Source organism: Candoia aspera, chromosome 1 (genome assembly GCF_035149785.1).
Source record: "Candoia aspera isolate rCanAsp1 chromosome 1, rCanAsp1.hap2, whole genome shotgun sequence".
NCBI classification, from domain to species: Eukaryota; Metazoa; Chordata; class Lepidosauria; order Squamata; family Boidae; genus Candoia; species Candoia aspera.
Genome location: NC_086153.1, coordinates 83,290,319 through 83,311,394, shown reverse-complemented (window position 1 = coordinate 83,311,394; position 21,076 = coordinate 83,290,319). Strand labels below are relative to the sequence as shown.

Genomic DNA, 21,076 nt, shown 5'->3' with positions numbered 1-21,076 from the left:
TAACCTCTGGAATTTTGCATTTACTTGGACATATCTCCCCCTATCACTGTTGCCTTTTGCTTTCCTTCTTTCTTGGGCTACTTCTAGTGTCTCGGCAGACAGCCAGTTTGCCTTCTTGGTTTTCTTTCTTTGGGATGTATTTTGTTGCTGCCTCCTGAACAATGTTGAGAACTTCTGTCCATAGTTCTTCCGGGACCCTATCTACTAAGTCCAGTCCCTTAAATCGATTCTTCACCTCCACTGCATATTCCTTAGGGATATTAGTGAGCTCATATCTAGCTGATCTGTGGGTCTTCCCTAATCTCTTTAGTCTGATCCTAAATTGTGCAAGAAGAAGTTTGTGATCTGAACTACAGTCAGCTCCAGGTCTTGTTTTTACCGACTGTACAGATGTCCGCCACCTTTGGCTGCAAAGGATGTAGTCAATCTGATTTCGGTGTTGTCCATCTGGTGAAGTCCATGTATAAAGCCATCTCTTAGGTTGTTGGAAGAGAGTGTTTGTTATGCAGAGTGAGTTGTCTTGGCCAAATTCTATCAGCCTATATCCTGCTTCGTTTTGTTCTCCCAGGCCATGCTTACCTGTAATTCCAGGTGTCATTTGACTGCCCACCTTAGCATTCCAGTCTCCCGTGATGAAAATAACATCTCTTTTAGGCGTGTTGTCCAGTAGGTGCTGCAGATCCTCATAGAACTGCTCTACTTCAGCTTCTTCAGCATCTGTGGTTGGGGCGTATATTTGGATCACTGTGATGTTAGATCTGAATTCGAATTGAGATCATTCTATCATTTTTTGGATTGTATCCAAGCACTGCTTTAGCCACTGTACTATTAATTATGAAGGCTACTCCATTTCTTCTGTGGTCCTCTTGTCCACAGTAGTAGATCTGGTGGTCATTTGATGTGAAGTGGCCCATTCCAGTCCATTTCAGTTCACTGATGCCCAAAATGTCTATCTTTAATCATGACATCTCACCAATAACCACATCCAATTTGCCCTGGCTCATAGATCTTACATTCCAGGTTCCAATGGTGTGTTGATCCTTAGAACATCAGATTCGCCGTTCACCACCAGCACCATCGGCTGCTAGCTGTCCTTTCGGCTTTGAGCTAGCTGCATCATCACATCTGGGGCTAGTTGAACTCATCCTCTGTTCCTCCCCAGTAGCATTTTGACCATCTTCTGACCTGGAAGTCTCATGTTCTGATGGTATACCGACATATCTCTGGTTGTACTGATCCATTTAGTTTTCACGGCAAGAATACTGGGGTGGGTTGCCATTACCTTCCCCAGGAATCGCATTTAGTCTGACCTCTCTGTCATGACCTTCCCGTCTTGGGTGGCCCTTCACGGTTTAGCTCATGGCATCATTGAGGTGCTCAAGCTCCAGCACCACGGCAAGGTAACGATCCTTTGCTGAAGCGTTGCTCAAGTATTATGGTTTTTCATTTACAGAAACACTTTACATGAGATTTCTGTGCTGGGATAGGAGCATTCACTTGTTTTTATCGCTGTAGACTGAATACCAGTCAGCTATATTTAATTAGTAAATACTGTATGTGATTCATTTAATGCAATTAAGGAGCTCATGTACCCAAAACTACTGGGCAGTAGTTGCAGGTTGCATTCGTTTGTCCAGAGAGGGGGCCTTTTCCTTTCCTAATACAATTACAGTATCTAACTTTTGCTCTCACACAACAAACATGAAGCATGCCTTGTTCATTTTTATTTAAAATGGGTTAGTCATAACTGTCTAGAGATGTTTATGTGAAGCCCTTGGCCTTGTAGACCAGGAATAGGGAAGATGAACTATTCTGGGGATTGTTTTCTAGGCCAGCTCCTAGGATTTGGATGATATTGGATGACACCAAAGCTCCCCCAAAGAAACTATAACTTCTGGTCAGGAGCCACTTCATTGTACTAGAAGCACTTAAATCAGTGGGTACCAACTTCTCCCACTGATCTACTTTCTGTTTTCGATTTTTTAAATTCTGTCTTTATTATTTTTATAAATAACTCAAGGTGGGGAACATACCCAGTACTCCTTCCTCCTCTTGTTCTCCTCCAACAACAACCCTGTGAGGTGAGTTGGGCTGAGAGAGAGGGACTGGCCCAAGGTCACCCAGCCGGCTTTCACACCTAAGGCGGGACTAGAACTCAGAGTCTCCTGGGTTCTACTGTAGCCCGATGCCTTAACTACTAGACCAAACTGACTGTTTACTTTTCCGTTACAGTTCCAAGGAGGTGCTGGTTCAGAGCCCTTGGAACCACTGCCTTTAGTGTAGTGAAACCTTGAAAAATGCTGACTTCCCAGTAAGAGGGCAGATGGATAGCTTTGGGAAAGGGGAAGGAGCTCCACTGACTTTTCTGATCAAAGCAGCTGTTGTCGCTGAAAAACCGTTAATAAGTAAAGGCTCCAATAATTTTATTTATTTATTTATTTATTCATTCATTCATTCATTCATTCATTCATTCATTCATTCAGTCCCCACCCATCTCCTCCCATCGGGGGACCTGTAATACCACAATAATACCATAAATCAGTAGTTGGCAACCTTTTCTTCTATGATTTCTTGGATTCTCATGCAAAATCTCTTTTAAGATGTTGGCATTCCTGTAAGAAATTTGGGGCTTTAAAATATCAATTTAAAAATAAAAATTTAAATGAGCCTCTTTTACGGGTGTGCCTCTTTACCTGATGGTACCATGTTACTGATGTAATAAGTTGGGGTCTGTGTTGGGGTCTGGTCCATCATTTTATTCTAAGCTTGGCCTGTTTCCCTTAGGGATCCTCCCCTCCCCAAACACTAGAAGTATCCTTCACACACCGCTGTATCCAGTTTTTTGTTACATCAAACTACATTTTACCAAAATAAAATAAAAAAAAAAATTACCAATCGATACTACCTATGTTTAAAACATCTCTCCTTGAAAGTAAAAGTCTTTTAAATAGAAGTCCTCTTTATCTGAAGTTCTAATACTGTGGGATTGTTGCATATGCTGGCATTGCTTTATGCAACATGGGTAAGTGTGCATTTAAAATGGTCCCATTGGAAGTATCTCTGCTGTTACATGCTTGCTTGCAAGGCCTTGTGTCTAAGGACAGTAGGAAAATACGTCAGTTGTGAGTATGCCTAGATGTGAAGCTGAATTTGTGGAACTTGCTTTACTGTATTAGCCCCAGACTTATGTCTACTAAATGAATAAGCTGTGGCATTCCAGCTGTATAAGTGTTTAAAGGAACTGAATAGCTGTACCTACAGGAGCTGCTGCAGACTTCTTAATGCCTCATTCACTAACTCAAAAAATGATTAATTGTAACTTGCTAAACCACCAAGGCTGGGAACAAGCCTATTTTGTTAAGACATTTTAAAGAAAAAATAAAGCTCACATCGTTACAAGAAATTTCCTGATGAGTTTAGTGAAGCACACAGGTTTTCTGGGGTGTTTCATATAAAAATGGTGACAAAGACAAGAAATTTACGAAGTAACCAGCTGCTTTCAAGCAACACTGTGGCAAAATGTGGTGTATGCTACAAACTTGGCATAAATTGCTGGAAAACTGAATGTGTTGTCAGAACTCTGTGGCAATAAATGAATAAAGTATTGTGATATTAGTCACAGAACAGACATAACTGAGAGGACAAATCTAGCCGCTTAGTTTCAGAGTTGGAAAATACTGATGGAACAGACATTTCTTGAACTTAATTGGCCATTTCTTTTCCTTTTAAAAACGGATTTTTTCCAGCACAATTTCTTTTAAAAAATATTTCTAATCTCGGCAAACCTAAGACCATTTGTGCAGATATATTATGAATGTTAGGCAAGGAAAATGGACAGGCAAATTTTCTGTTGCATTTCATTAAATCTTCATATCTAGTTATTGTAAATATAAAATCAATTTGAGGATGGGGACAAACATACTTCTAAAGTGTAAAGCTATTAGACATATGTTGATATGCATATTAAGTAACTGAGTAAGCACTATTTTATTTTTTTATTCATTAAAATATATCCTATCTTTGCTTTTCATACCTATACTGCAAATAAGGACTATATTCTTTTTATAAGCAATATTTTTCCTATATTTCTATTTATGATAGACTTCCTTTTGAGGATTTCCAGCAGAGTGAAAATAAGTTATCTTTTCATACTTTAAAATGTGATCTTTGTTAATGATTTCTTCATAGATTGCCTCTGTGGAAGAGGATCTTTAGGAAGGCTTGTGGCCTTGTGCGCCTAGAAGAAAGATGGGATTCAACTATAACAAAGAAACCTTTTGGACATTAAAAATAAAAAAGCTTAACTGAAATGCTTTGAACATAAATATCTTCACTGCTCCAAAAAAGAATGAGTTGGAATTCAAGGAAAAGTGGCAATTACTCTTGCCACACTTTAGAATGTATATTTTTTGCCTTATGTCTTTTGCCATAGGAGACATTTCCTTCAGGTAGTCCTCACTGAACCATTTGTTTAGTGATGGTTTGGACCTACAACGGTATTGGAAAAAACTACTTACGACCATTCTCACACTTATGACTGTTGCAGCATCCCCGTGATCACCTGATCATGATTTGGGAGCTTAGCAACTGGTTCACATTTGTGACCATTGCAGCATCACATGGTCATGTGATCACCATTTTCAACCTTCCCAGCTGGCTTCTGGCAAGCAAAATCAATGGGGAACTGTCTGATACGCTTAACGATCATGTGGTTCACTTAATGCCTACAGTGATTTGCTTAACCGTTGCAAAAAGGTCATAAAATTGGGTTGGATTTGCTTAATGACCACTTTGCTTAGCAGCTGAAATTCCAGTCCCAATTGTGATCATTAAGTGAAGACTACCTATAGTCTTCTTTCAATAATTATGGTCTAAATGTTGAAGTTTTGACACAGGTTGCTGATTTTTTAATATGAAGGAAATAAGAAATGTATTTGCATTCATAATAAGGTTTTGACAAATATTGCTGACTTTTTAACACAAGGGAAATAAATGTAAATTCATGTGGGTGTAGTATAACTTCATAGTATTCTACGTCTCTGTAGAAGTGACACTGAGCTACACTGCCCTCTGTTGATGAAAGTGCTGAATGAATTTTTAGCCTAGAATTTATTGAATCAGTTTTAAGTTTATTTCTCTGTGTGTTTGTGTGTACATACATACACAGAAACACATATATACACAAACACACAAATGAATAATAAATGTCATTTTGAGAACAACTGCCTATGAGAATAATTCTGAGAAACTGAAACCCAATTAACAATAGCAATTTCTTCATTGTCAAATGGCCTAATTTTAATTGTTTGTTTATTTGAAATGTAAATAGAATTAGGCTGGAGATTAAAATATTAACTCTCCTTAACTGGTTGGGGGAAGAATCCCAAATGTAAAAAGGAAAGGGAGCTGCTAACCTCATTTTCAGGTTAATGTGTAATTGAGCCCTCCGTTTTACTGAAACTATTGTAACTTCAGGTCCTAATTCCATTGCTTTCAAGAGATTTCTCTTGATGTACCCTATTCTCTTTTTTGGCTTTTAAATACATGGTGGTATCTGAATGATCTTCCAGTTGCCTAGAATGTTTTCTTGTGGATGTTCTGTTTTGTGATAAGTTACCTACAGTAGGTGATAGCAGTGACTGATACCTTTCTTCCATAAACTAATTGTTGCATTTGGGCTTTGTTGCTTGTACTGCAAAATAATTTTTAAAAGCCTGCCAATTTGAAATTCATAAAATTGCTGACTGTTCTGACATTCAGGAAGCTCTCATAAGAATTAAAACATTGAACCATAGCATTCAGCTTTAGAGATTAAGGGTAGTTTAGGAAAGAGATATGAAATTGTAGGCATGACTGGAGCATTGGAGGTATTTTTATACATTCTAACATATAAAAGTGCTTTTCAAAACGTGTGCTCAGATTTTTATCTGAAGATTATATTTTATTCTTCATGTTTACCTCTGCTTGCAGATTGATTATATTTGTAGTCTGTCAGCTCAAGAGAAATTCTCTGTGTGGCTTACATAAGAGAGTACAGTTACATCTAGAGTAAACACAAAATCAAATCTACTAACAGCCAGTAGAATTAACATTCTGTAAATTCTTTCGTTTCCCCTGAAAATGACATGTTTGTGAATGATTTTTTAAGAAAAAGAGATAGAGGTGGGACATGATGTTTTGGTAAGAACAGCAACAAAAACTACATCGTTTTTTCATTTCATTCCACCCTATTACAGGTCTTCATTTTTATTTAAAAATTGATTGAAAGCATTCTAAAATATTGACATAAAAATATTGACAAGAAAGGCTGCTACAAACACTTCCTTTTCAGTTACCTTTTTACCAAATGTATAGCTAAACTAGAAATAAGTTTGTCATGATCTGAGATGTGATCTTTAATATTTTGTTAGGCAGCTAGACCCTTTGTGTTTTTTGGAAAAATAAAACCAGTATTATTTACTAAAAAGTTGTATGTTATTTTCTCTTGGCAGAAAGTAGATGAATTTCTAAATGTTTACTACTCAGCTGCAGAAAATGCTTCAAAGGAAAACATCTGGGACATCCAGTCAGTGGTTCGGTATCCTGATGGCCAAGGAGTAATGTTAACCCTCAAGCCAAATCACAAAATAAATGATGTGTTGACCTTGGCTTGTAAGGTATACTGTTCTGCATCTTAATATTATTATTTAATTATACTCTTAGATCTTGAAAGCTCAGGTAGTCTTAAATCTCTCTGTCTCCTGTCTCTAAAATTATTTCCGTTTAGTAAGGAAGCAAAATATGAGTAATTTAAAATCCAAGGATCTTCAAAAAGCTTTTTATAACTGATTTAGAAAGGAAAGCCATCTTGTGTCCCTTTCTCCAAAACCTGTTTTAAAGTTTCATATTAGATGACTGTTTAGTTTGGATGATAGATGTCCTAACAACCAGGAAACACACTGAGACAAGGAACTGGTCTCTAGTATTTATTGCTAGTACTTAACAGGAATCCTAACAAACTGAAGAAGCGTGGGGAAAACCCAGACATATAACCCCCAAGGGTTAAGGCGGTCCCGATCTGTGTCTCTTTGAATGGCTGAACAATTCATCAGTGCTACGCATGCGCTTGACAGTCTGGATGGGAGCCCCCTGCTCGCCATCCTTACTCATGACAATAAGGAAGCAATATAATCAATGTCTTTTTCTGAATTAACCATGGAAATGCAGAGACCAACCTAATGCCATAAGTCCAGATAAGCAGATTTGCTGTTAGTAGTAGAAAGTAACCCAAATGCCTATTTTATTCAGCAAAAGGAAAGTGCTAGTTATTGGAAGTATTTAAGCCCAAATTCAATCTAATTAAGTTGGCTTTGATTTTAGTAACACGTGTCTGTACTTAGCTTTATGTTTGTGGAGGAAAGGATATTAGTCTTAGTAATCCTACAGATACACTTTAGTTACAGTTAATAGAATTGGCCGGATCCATGTTTGCAGTCTTGTTAGAACTAAGAGACTAGTGAGTATCGTGCCATCTTCCCTTATTTCAACTGGAGCTACTGAAATATACACTGATTTTGATTATATAGAAAATAAAGAAATGTGACGTTTCATTCATTCATTCATTCATTCATTCATTCATTCATTCAACTTGGATACCATCCAATTCCAGTCGACTCTGGGTGGCTCACAGAATAAAAGAAACAAATAGTAATATGCAATACAGATAAAATAAGCAATGAATAAGATGGCAGAACTGGACAACAGCAACATGCATACACCGTACAAGGGGCAGCAACCACCCTGCCCTGTAGCCTGGGAGAAGAGCATTAACCTTGTCCCAGCATCCCTGAGATTTTTTTTCCTGATAATATTCTAGCTATTAAGACTCAGAGTGGATTTTTAGGTTCAGTTTTTATCACTTGCACTTTGTATTTTGAGCGAAAGACAAGACGGGCAATTGTAAGACATCTTTGGGTGACCACTAGGTGGCATGAGAGTCCCGGAGACTAGTGGGAAAGTTTTGAGAAAGGAAATTGCCTTAAAAAATGAACATCTATAATTCTTTGTATAATGTACCTTAAAAAAGGCACTATTTGCCTTTAACCAGGATGTTAACTATATAATGACTATTGGGTTGTAATATAAATAAAAATTACAAACAAAAACTAGTTTTATTCATTTTTTGCATATATTTCTTCACTGTATCTATCATGGTTCCTGTTCCAATGTTCCTGTGAACATCGTAACCAGTTTCTTGACTTCTTTTTCAGTCAAAACATTTTTTCTGTTTTATCTTTTATTCTGATGTTCTTAAAAAATGTTTTCATACAAAGTCTCTTAGTGCTGATTCCTTTCTGCTACATCTTTCCTGGTCCTTTTTTCTAACCTTTCAGTGCTTCTCTGGTGAATGTCAGGAATTTTGTCTCCTTAGCTCAACTGTTATGTTTGAAGTTTTGTGTTTGTTTGCATTTCCATCTGGTGCAGGATTGGCTAAGAAATGAAAAAAAGAGAGTTAGATTTCTCATCTGTCTGAGACTGTGCAGTAGGTACAGTCAGGGATCATTTCTTTTAGCTGCTGAGTTGCAGTTTGGTGTTTGAGTAAGAATGTGATTTATTTGCTATTTAGATTCAACAGACCATTGTCATATCAGGTAGTCCTCGTTTAGCAACCACAATTGGGACCGGCAACGCAGTTGTCAAGTGAAGTGGTCACTAAGTGAAACTGTGACTGTGCTTATAATCTTACTTCAGCTTTCCTTTACTTTACAGACCTGTGAAGGTCATAAATGGAGGCACTGGTCACAAAGTTACTTGTTCATCACCAGCGTAACTGCGGTTGCTGTCTGAGACAGTCACTAAAAGAGGACTGCCTGGATCAGATTGTTTCTAAATAGCTGATTCAAAGAAATACCAATTATTTGGAAGGATAATCAAAGGAAAAGATGTATAATAAAAGTTATAAAAATAACATATCCTTTATGGTCTTAACCCTTAGAGGTTTGTAATATTGTATGTTCTGCTTGAAAATGAGTATGTGTAGCAACAGTATAGTTAATGCAGAGGTTATAGGCTAAGATATTGTAAGAAAATCCAAATTGTGAGTTTGGGGAAAGCTATTTCTTCCTTCCTTTCTTCCTTGGTCTGAAAAAGTTACAAACCCTGGAGAAATATGTAACTGAATTCATTGTAGATTAGGTTCAAGTGTTATGTTCTTAGTCTGAAAACCCATATTTACTGTGTCTGGAAAGGGCCATATGTATACACATTTTCTCTCCTGTTTTCATGGTATTTATCAACTGCTGGTGATGATATCTAAAAAAACAAAAATAAAAATAAAAGACAAATATATTTATCTGTGATGAGTCATGGCTTGGAAAATGTTGTTAGACCACACATTTCCTATTAAGGCACCTGACAGAATAGTGTAGAGTAACTTTGCCCAAGCCAGGTGTGCAAAGGATTGAGGGGGGAGGAGGAGAGATGTGTGAACACATGGCTAATTTCCAATCTGATCAGTCATCTCAAACAAGGGAGCAGTGAACACATTCACATGTTGATAGCATAATATAGATATGCTTATAATAACTGCCATGGTGGCCATGGCCAGATGTCAAACAGGTAAAGTCATTTGCTACCATTCCTAGTAGCCTCCAGAATGGTCTCTACCACCTCAATTTACCATTTTTTCCCTCCCCTTTTCTGTGGGCCCTCTTCCAAGCAAAGAGTGGATTATAGTTACCTATAATGTTTCTTAAGAATGCCTTGAGGTCTGTGTGAAGCCCAGAGACATTTTTGAAAATGAAGATTTTATTTGTGGCTTGTGTTTTGCTTTGCAGCATGTCAGGTTTCCCATTTTTCAAAATTAAGACATCTTTAAAACATTGAGTGAAGCATAGTGAGAACCCAGGAAGTGTTCTAGGAATTTGGGAAGTGGGGCTCATTTTATACTATCAGGGGATCTCTTCTTCAGGATTTTCTAGTAAAGAAAAATCATTGTAATTGCTGCTAGTCAGATTGAAACTCCTGGACATACTCTAGTTTTTCCAGCCAGTCTTGCATGTGAGAACTATTTTAATGTAGCCAAATACTTGTATGCAAAAGGAATTTTAAATGAAGAAAGGAGAAAATAGGAAAGAAGTTGTAATTGGAGGTACAATGCAAGTGTTCTAAAATTCTGAGTGGGGTTCCATTCACTTTCGATTTCATTGCCTGCAAAAAACCAAACTAAAAACCAGCCACTGTGCTCCTGGCTTGTTGGAGGATTCTTTGAAACAGCATGAGAAAAGGTAGTGGGAATTTTAAAAATGGCATTCTTCCTTTCTATTTGCAGAAGGCTTCCATAGAGGAAACCTCCTTCCATCTACAGAAGGAAAAGATACTGCATGCGTCAGTATTTACCATAGAATCCAAGCTTAAGTGTTTCACAATTTCTGAGGAAATTGAAAATAAAAATGCAGGAAGAGCCAACTCATGGCAAAAAGACCTTTCTTTTGACAGCCTATATTTATTCTTTCATTCATTCATTCATATCACGTGCCTGTTTTATGGAATATAATTAAGCCATCTGTGAAATTCGTAGAAGCTAAGAAATGCTAGTATAAACTGGACGAAGTTTAAAGTTTATCTTACCACTTGCTGATTTTTCTATATAGGAAATAATATTAGAAACTCTTGGTTTCTGAAAGCAACAGAATTTTACTGATACATAAACTTTACAGCCTGCATCATTTATTTATAAAGATGCATATTAGTTATTTAGGAAGTGACATGTTCAAGACTAAACGAAGATGTATCTTTATGTTTGTACAAATAGTTTCTAAATTATAGATATTTTCTTTTCTTCCTTTAGATTAAGCAGATGGAGCCAAGGCATTATGGCTTACAACTTAGAAGGCTTATAGATGAAAATATTGAACACTGTATCCCTGAAATGTATGAATATATTCAAGACCAGGTAAGTGCACAGGGTCAAGACATGCAGTTCCTAGATCAGAATCCTTATTTGAGGGATTATAACCTTTTATTCTTACGGAAAACATGACAAATTTTGCAGAGTTGTGTAGTTGGACAGAACAATGGATAGAGTACTTTTTAATCTGTCAGTTGTCCACTTTAGAATAAGAGACACCTAAAGAGTATAACTTGCCATGGACTGTATAATCTCTGACTTGCCATGGACTGTATAATCTCTTAACACCAAGAAATTAAATTCTCCAAACATTTCTTAATGGAGCAATCCTCTCATAGTCAAATGGGTTGAGGCATAAATAACTGATCTGTGAGGTGGAGAAAAACATTTGAAGCATTGTCTTTCAATGTTGGCTTCAGATAAATGGTTGAAATAGCCTTCTCCAACCTGGTGACATTCAAATGTGTTAGACTATTATCTCATCATTCATATTCACTACTGTCTGCTGACTGGCTGATGATTCTAATTTCTGTGGCCTTTGTAACGCCTTCTGAATTTAACCCTTACTCATGTATCTGTTGCATTCGCAAGTCAAGTGAGCTGAAGGATCTTACTTGTCTACGCAAGAGTGGACTACTAAAGAGAACAAAGTGATCTCCCATCTTCACTTGTACATGATGCTTGAGGGTTGTTTTTAGTAGCCCATCCTTGGTACTGAAAGTTTGACCAGGCCAGGGAGAAAATTGCTTGAAGGGTTAGAACTGCAGCTAGGCGAGATAAAAGAAAGAGGCGAGGCTTTGATTCTTGTCCAAATACAGAATGTGGATGGATTCTCTATCATGTTGTCTTTGATATTTTGAATGGTACTTTAAGTTAACTATCATAATTTTGCTATGCCCTACCCCAAAACACTGTACAGTGACTAAAAGAAAATTTAACAAATGAGATATAAAATCCCAGCAGAGTTGATGTGATCGTCAAAAGATTTTGCAATGTTTTGCTCTTAAATGGCATCCACAGCCTTAAAAATTAGCTGCCTAATGGAAAAGCTGATCCTAATGGTGACATAATTGGGCTTATTCCTTGAGTGTATTCTGAAGTTGTGCATCTGTCACCAGTTCAGCTTGTGATGGTATTATCTCTCCTACAGATATATGATGAAATAGAAATCTTTCCTTTGAGCATCTATCATGTGCATCTTACTAAGGAAGAGGGTGTAGCCGATTTTGGTGAGTCCGCAGTTTTCAAAATGTATGAGTCATTTTTGTTTTATTTTGGTTCTGTTTGACCCTCTTTTTTTCTCATTAATGTTTTGTCTATTTTAAGATTATATACTTGTGAGCAAACCCTGTTTTGTTGTTTTTATTAAAAAAAAAACAAAGGCATATGAGGACCTTTATAACCCTTTCTTAATTACTCATTTTCCCCCAAACCATTTTCCCCCCAGAATTTACTGAAGATCCTCCAAAGATTTGATGAAGCTGATCTTTGCTATGTAGAAATGCGAAGTCATTGATGTAGTCTCCAATGTGGTACTCATAATACCTGAACTATGTCAGGCCAGTTTTTTGTAATAATAGCTGACTGTAGCTCATGGACTAGACTGTCAACAGCTGTCTGTAGTACGTATGATAATGACTGCCCTTACTTTACAAAGAAGTTGCAGGTTCCTATTATGCAAAGGGGCCATTTTGAGGAAGAACTGAAAAAAAAAAGCCTTGCAACTTTTTCAACATACAGACAAAATATGACAAAAGTTGCCACAATGGGCCAAAACATTTATATCTCCTCTATAGCATGCATAGTAGTATGGTGCTCAGAGATCATTTTTTCTGTTACCATTCATTTGGGCTTAATGAAGTATCTCAACAAAAAAATGAGGGAACATTTGGCCATATAAAAGGGACCATACACTACAATTTCAAGACAGAAAATTCTGTCAACCTTTTGTGAACCTATGTCAGTGTGGTAGCACAGCACAAGTCAGACAGCCTCAAACATCACACCTTGAGCACTGATCTTTATGGCATGGCTTGACTGTGAGACTCTTTGGCACTTTTTAGAGAGAAAACCAGTAGATGCGGAGTTGCAGCCTGGTAACTTCCCGTTATCTAGAACTGCATCTCCCACAGTTCAGTACCATTATCTCTGCTGAGTGAGTCTGATAGAAGCTGAAATCTGAAATGCGTAGTGGCACCAAGTTGCTTACCCCTGTGTTAATATATCAGGCTGCTAGATGAGAGCTGACATGAGAACAGATTGGATAACAAGTGGAAAGTGGAGTGGAAAGAGAAAGGAGAAGAAACGCTCAATTGGTAGGAAATGGGGATATGATTTTTAAAGATGGAATTAATTTAAATGGAATGGAAAATTGAAAGGATGCTCTTGAGGTGGGAAAATTAAATACCCAGATTCTCTGAAGAATAAATTCATTTGGGTGGCAATTAACTGAAGGGGAAACTATTTTAAGTACTTGCTTTGTTGACTTGATAAGTCTTGTGTTCTGTTCCCAACACTGTTAGCAAGGATATAGTTTGTCTTTGGAGTTCTGTTTAGGTGATAGAAAAGACTTTGATGGAGTGGAGTATGTAGGGGCTTCGGATAAATGGAGCCAAAATAAACTATGACGAGTGATTTGGTTTGGAAGGTAAGAGAGATGGCATGTCTGCTGTTGAAGATACCACGTTACAAGGCTGCAACAACGATATTCTGCTGTTAGTAATTATTCTCCAGTGGGGTGTATTTTACTTTATATTATATAAGATGTATATAGTATTAATGAGTTGCAACATCTTAAATAATATAAAACTATATTCTTTCTATGGAATTGCTATCCAATACTAATTCTGCCTAGCTCATTTTAAGACAGTGGTAGTAACTCATATTCTTGAAGAAAGCAAATCTGATTTTTTTTTTCAATTCTAGGATTTGCAGTCACTGTGCAAGTTGATGAACACCAGCATCTTACCCACATCTTTATAAGTGATGTTCTTCCTGATGGGATAGCTTACAGAGAAGGTTTGTGCTGTCTCTCTCATTTAAATTCTTTTCTGATGACCTACACATGGCTCTAAACCATAGGTCTCCTAGAGGTACAAGGTATAGACAGCATATAAATATTCAAGGAAGCATGGATGGATGAATGGATGGGGGGATCATTTTATCATTTTCGGATACTCTTCAAGGGCAGCCCCATGTATAAAAACTTCTTCTTCTTGCCATCCCACCCTCACCCCCGTATATGCTTGTTGGGAAGCCATGCTAGATACTTGTTTTCCAAGAAGCATACTCTCAGCAAGCAGGTAACTGTGCATTTATTGTATATGAACAGGGAAAACATGTTGAGTGAAATGTCATCTACTTCATTTGGCTGAAATCATTGATTCCAGCAGCCTTATCTAGCCAACACATTGAATTAAATAGGGGTTTCTCTGAGTAAATCAGTTGCAATTTAAGAATATTCAAAGAATTCCATCTTGCCACATCAAGCCATGTTTTTATCTGCCCATTTTAAATTGCTGTTAATTCTGCACAACAGTAGTGATATGAACAAATGCCGTTTTTCATGGCTGTTGAATCCACTCACTTCTTACATTCCTTTATTGCTAATTGTGCCCATGTTCTCAGGAATTTTGTTCAGCTGAACTGGCTTCAGCTTATTGAGCTCAGATTGGACAAAGTTCTAAGCTAAAAGGGAAGGGAAGGCTTTAAGAAAGTAACATTTTGTCCATGTTTATTCGGGGGGCAATCCTGAAAGAAGGATTTAGGCTAGTAGCTTTTTGTCCTGGTTCATTGCCTCGATTGCTTTATTAAATAATGGAAAAATTACTTTCCTATTGTGCTTCACAAGAAACATTCTGCCCTTTTTAACCTCTTTTATAAGAAGCTTATATAAGAAGAAGATGCTTTCTTTAGTATGCAAATCTTAATTTTTACAAAATGTTTGTTGGATTTGTTGTTTCATCACAATCCATGAACTTTCATGTAATAAGATGAAAAAAACTTTTTTTTTACAGTTTATTATAATATGCTTTGATGTCTCCCATTGCTCTTGTGTCTACCCAGTCTTTCTTCTGCTTTCTCATGCTCCCAGGCTTGCGTGTCGGCAATGAAATTTTGGTTATAAATGGAGAATCTGTGTCCGAGCTTGACCTCAGGCAGATGGAACTGCTGTTCTCGGAGAAAAGTGTGCAGCTGACATTGACTACAGATCTCAAGAGCACTAAGAGGGCATTATGTACTTCTTGGAAAGATGGTATCATTTCCAAGGATGCAAGAAAGTTGTTGCCCCCGTCTAACCAATCACAACTCTTGGAAGAATTTCTGGATAACTTCAGAATGAATACAGCAAATGGTGAGATGATGCTTGAAGTTTCAAAATGACTTTTTTTCCTGTAGAAAAAGAGCAAATGCAATTATTTTAATGCCATTTCACTTTTTCCTTTTTCAGTAAACAGAGCAACCCTTAGAAGATAATAAACACACTTTTTATTTTTATAAACGACACCTTTACAACATAGGAATCGTTGCAGTATTAAGCATTTCTTTAGATGAAAGATCAGTTAATTAGTTGATTGATTAAGGACTAGTTTGTTCTTGGACCAGTTTTTCAGAAGATATTCTAAGCTATGGAAAGGACTTCATAGATCTTTTACTCTCAGAGAAAATGTCGGACATAAATTCAAGAAATAAAAAATAATAAATTCATGATTTGTCTTCTATAGAACAAAATTAATTCCAATAAGTGGGAGGGTGATATTTATAAACATATGTAAAATATACATGTCACTTTTATACTGCAACCTAGGGAAAAGAAAGTAGAGGTAGTCCTCACTTAATGACCATTTGTTTAGTGATGGTTCAGACTTATGACGGTGCTGAAAAAACTGACTTACAACTGGTGCTCACACTTAAGACTGTTGCAGCATCCCTGCGGTCACATGATCATGATTTGGGCGCTTGGCAACTGGTTCACATTTATGACCGTCGCAGCTTCCCATGATCATGTGATCGCCATTTTCAACCTTCCCGGATGGCTTCTGGCAAGCAAAATCAATGGGGAATAGCATGATTTGCTTAATGACCATGTGGGTCACTTAATGGCCACTGCAAAAAAAAGTTGTAAAGTCGAGTCAGATTCATTTAATCTGACTTCACTTAGCAATCGAAATTCTGGTCTCAATTGTGGTTGTTAAGCGAGGACTACCTGTACAGTATAATTTTAAAAGGAGAGTATTTACAGAGGCAGAGGTGGGCGGTGAATACATTTATAAATAAAATAAATAAAATTTACCCAATTGTATAGTTGCTACCAAAAACGCTGACTGAGAGCCAGTGTGCTATAGTGGTTTAGAGTGGAACCAGCAAAAACCAGGTTCAAGTCCACTCCGTTACTGAGCTTATTGGGTGGCGTTGGGTCAGTCACTCGCTCTCAGGCCAGTGTGTCTTACAGGGTGATAGTGTGGTTAATTGAGTCGTAGCCCTCAGACATGCTACCTGGAACTTCCAAGGAAAGGCAGGATATAAATGCAATAAATCAATAAATAAAGCAGCATGGGAAAACCAATTAATAGTAGGTTGCCTGTTTCTGCTCAACATAACAGGAAATTTCGTATTCAAATATTTAAAGATCATATGGCAATACAACAGATCTCAGAGTAACTTCTCAGTGTTGTGACATTATGCAGCACTTACACATAGATAAAACTACCTTGCAGTGTCTTTTAATGAGATTTAGGTCATGGAGGGGATGCTGTTCACTGGGACAATTGGCAGGGAGGCTGCTTAGCACTTCCTTCCCAGCCACTTTTCTATGAAAACTTGCTCCCAAAACCTGTTCTTCTATTAATGTCATAAATAACGCAAGTAAAGATATTTTTTTCTGCATTGGTGGAAAGTCAGCTTCAATTGCTGATTGACTGAACATAATCCATAAGGAGAGGGTTGAGCAGCCTTCTTTCACTAGACCTTCAGGCAAAGTCACATAATTCATGGGTTCTTGGTATGTATTTCTGTGTGTGCACATGCTTGTTTTAAAGTCATCAAGTTGTTGCATCAGTTAGTACAAGTATCTCTCATGTGAATTTGCAGTTTACCTTGGATAAGTGTTATTGAAATCTGTGTTTTTGGGACAAGTGATTCGTAACACTGAAAGTACAGAATTTTGCTGTCTAAATTAGGTATGTGATTTTGATACTTTTTCTGCTGAAACTTGAAAATGCTTTCTAGAAATCATTTTGTTTCCCATATAACAGTACAGTAGAGCAAGTAGTGTAACTCAGACTTCATGGGTGGAAGTACAACAGATTAAATAAACAAACAAACAAATAATGTCCAGGTCACAAGACGTAATTAACCATGTTTAGGCATTTGTTTGAACGTATGAAGGACTCATACAATGGGATAAATGGGCTTGCCCTGGCCTTTTCTCGGTCTTCACATAATCAAGGAGGACTTCTGAAAAGGAGTGGTACTTGCATTGCCTTGAACATAGTTACTCCATATGATTCAGGACCCAATTGTGCTGATAGCAACATTTTTGTTCTTCACCTGTTCAGGCAAAATTCTGATAACGATATTGCTCAGTTCTGCTCTTTTGTGGCCAGTGCTGTATCCAGTTCTGCATAACAGATACCTGCAGTGTGTCTAGAATACTTTAGAAACGAATCCTTTGAGGAAGGGTTAAAAGTATACTTGGCTTTTAGAAGAGAAGATTTAATAGAAGGGATACTAGCCATCTTACACAAAAACTTTTCAGCAGGAGGAGGCAGACTCTCTTTCTCTGGGAATATTTAAACAGATGGCTTTCCGACAGGGATGTCATCGTTGCAGATTCTTGCACTGAGCAGTGTTAGACTCGGTGGCGTCTAAGCTCCATTCCAGTTCTAAAATGTAATTATTCTTTTTTACCACTAAACATGAACAATCACTAGAGAGACATTTTTGGATTGATAATTATAAAGCAGCTTTATTAGGTCATGTTTAAAATAAAATAAAATTGCAAGTCTTAGGCTACAATAAGTAGCATCTGTCTCATAAGTCTTTGTTCCATTTAAATGAAATTGGAGCATTGGCATATAAAAGCTCCTGCCATAAAACAAAAATTATGGAGCTAATAAATTATAGTTCATTATATAGGATTTTCCCTCAGTTTATTCGTTTGACATTATAGGCAAGCATTACCTGGCATATTTACCATGCCAAGTACCTGCTCTTTTACTAGTGATGCTATTCTTTTAGAATATATTTTGTAACTTTTATTTGTCTCCACATATAGTATTATAATAAAAATGAGCATCCTATGTATTTTATATTTGGCTGTCTGATTCAAAGAGCAGCTGAGGTAGACATGTTTACCATGAACTGGAGGCAAGAAGAATGATTGGAAATGTGTATTTGTGAAAAAGTCACATTTATTAGATTAATTTAGCATATAGAATATGCCTTTACAAATGGTTTATAATAGAAACAAACCCCAAATGGGTTTGTCTTTATGCTGCTCATGTTCTTCCTCAATTGGTGCCCTAGTTAATTTGCAGTGACTTATCAGCCTACTTATTACACTCTAACCTATGAAAATCTTTATTAATTTTGATTTCCTTTTCCCATTCTCTAAGACTACATGCTGAGTGGATGAAAATACAAGAATTCCTATGTCTTGATTAGACCAAAGATATGTCTAGTCTTGCCTAGTGGCTCTGACCCTCATTGAGCTAACGTGTTTTAAACATATCAAAAAAAGAAAAGAAAAAAAAAGGAGGCCACTCCAAAATGACTGAGATATTGGCCAGTGATTAGTTGTGGGTGGTGATCTGGGAGAGCATTGGTAGGTAAGCCTGTTGTGTGAATATGTTCACAGCTAGCTTAACTCTGGAACCAAAAATGTGTCTTCAGTTGGTTTCTGTCATTTTTACTACAGCTGATCCACAATGCATGCTTCTACGGTAAAATCTCTTCTCTGGGAGTAGCTGTTCCTTTTCCATACATTCTGAAAAGATTGTTCTAATATTCTTGAACCTAACAAACAGTACTAATATTCTGGAACCTAATAGATAGTGCTAATATACTTGAACCAAATTATCTTTACGCTGTCCTTGGTCATTAGAATGGGAACTCAACAGACAGCACTGTATTATAATCATTATTTCATATTATTTATGAATCCTTACATGTACCCCAAAGAGGTTTCTTGCTCTAAGATATATTTTGCAAGTAATACACAAAAAGGCATTAATCCCAAAACAATGTTTTGGAAAATGACTGTTATTGCCAATTGGTGGGATGTCTCTTTTTTGAGTCAGCGGGAGTCTCTTGAATTTCCTTTCCATATGCAGATATACTGGATTACAGCTACAAGTCCCATGAACACCAATTTGAGAATGAGCTCCAGGATAAGATCTCGGACTATAAGATTGTAGAGCTGATTTTGAGAGTTGCGAGTGACTGGTTTATACACTTCTGCTGCGATGACATTAAATAAGAATGTATGACCTGCCAGATGTTGCTAGACTACAACTTTCAGTAATCCACACCTTCCTTTAGCCATCCCTAGTCTAAAGAGTCAAGAGGAGGAGGAGAATGGGAAGGAGAAGGAGAAGGAGCACTTCATTTTAAGATACCTTGTACAAACCCCCCAAAGCTATGTGCTTCCTGAAATTTGCCCCTCTTGCAGGCAAAATATTGGTGAGAGATTTGGGAGACCTTGCCTACTTTTTAGAGTAGTGTTTCTCCACTTTGGCAACTTTAAGATGTGTGGACTTTAGCTCCCAGAATTCCCCAGCCAGCATGGCTGGCTGGGGAATTCTGGGAGCTGAAGTCCACACATCTTAAACTTGCCAAGGTTGAGAAACACTGTTTTAGAATGTGGTTCTCAGCATGCAGCTTGAAAGCCAAGCATGGTCTCTGGCCTGAAAAAAAAAGTTATATACCTCTGGTTTAAATTTCACCAAGAACCATATTGAGTTTGGAGGCAGAAACTGATGGCTACTCCCATTCTCTCCCCTCCCCTCCATCCATGACATTCCATTCATAAACTGGAGTGCATTGCTAATTTGAGTTTATAGGTCCTTCAAGAAAGGAAAACTCAACATAGTCAAATTGCCCATATATCTGATTCTAAACTAAACTGGCTTTCTCTGCCTTTCCATCCTGCACTGGTGGCAGCACTTTGCAAAAGCTTTTTTTTTTCTTGATGCACAATTGCACTAATATAAGGCTCTGGAGAGGAAATAGCTAATTGTAGGTTAGCTGGTAGGCAACAAGAAATGATTGATTAAAGAGTTCATTTCAGCAAAGTGGTAACATGGAGAATCAGAAGTATGTTAAAGGACAACTTACGTGGAGGTATTTCGTGTTAGAACTAAATGGAAATTATTTATGATCAAACAATGCTTAGGATCTTGCCCACAGGGACAGGCTTAATCTGATTATTATGAGGAGCACAGCTTTATATTGAGTAATGTGCAGAACTTAATTCTTTTTTGCAGTGTTGAGCTCTAAAAGATCCTTCTTGGAAAACAATTCATTGTTTTGGACTATTCACTTTTCAGCTCCATCCTATGGAATAGTTGGTTCCCTGCACACAGCAGATCTTTCATTCTTGTTCAGTTACTATATTCTCCTCCTCTCTCTCTCTTTCTTTCTCTGTGTTCAGGCACTGTCTGACTCTCTCATCAGCATGATCTAAAATAGAACTAACTAATGATGTACTTTCCCAATTTCTGCAGTGGTTGGGCATACCTAATTTTGCTATGCCATCTGCTTTTATTTTTAGTTCTCCATCCTCTTCCCCTCTTTTAGTGTCAATGAAGTAAAAGGCAAGGTGTCATCCTCTACCAGAGAGCAGCTTGCCATCTATTCTTGAGCCAGTTTGGTCTAGTGGTTAAGGCACCAGGCTAGAAACCGGGAGGCTGTGAGTTCTAGTCCTGCCTTAGGCATGAAAGCCAGCTGGGTGACCTTGGGCCAGTCCCTCTCTCTCAGCCCAACTCACCTCACAGGGCTTTTGTGGGGAAAATAGGAGAAGGAAGGAGTATTAGGTATTTCACTGCCTTGAGTTATTTATAAAAATAATAAAGGCAGGATAAAAAATAAATATTCTTGATGTTTGATAACTTTTTTTGCTGCCGTGCAACAGTGCACTCGTTCAAATGGGTGCGTCTTCAGAGTAGAACTGTAAATGATGAGAAGATA

At 37.4% G+C, this 21,076-nt stretch overlaps 1 protein-coding gene across 1 annotated transcript in view; it reads left to right on the top strand.

Moving 5' to 3' along the window:
• Positions 1–21,076, top strand: part of TIAM2 (TIAM Rac1 associated GEF 2) — a 92,124-nt gene that overhangs the window by 24,563 nt on the left and 46,485 nt on the right. The window contains exons 9-13 of the mRNA XM_063308270.1: positions 6,492–6,656; positions 10,829–10,933; positions 12,039–12,117; positions 13,814–13,906; positions 14,982–15,242. Coding sequence (XP_063164340.1) covers positions 6,492–6,656; positions 10,829–10,933; positions 12,039–12,117; positions 13,814–13,906; positions 14,982–15,242 — 703 coding nt within the window. The remainder of the gene's footprint in view (positions 1–6,491; positions 6,657–10,828; positions 10,934–12,038; positions 12,118–13,813; positions 13,907–14,981; positions 15,243–21,076) is intronic.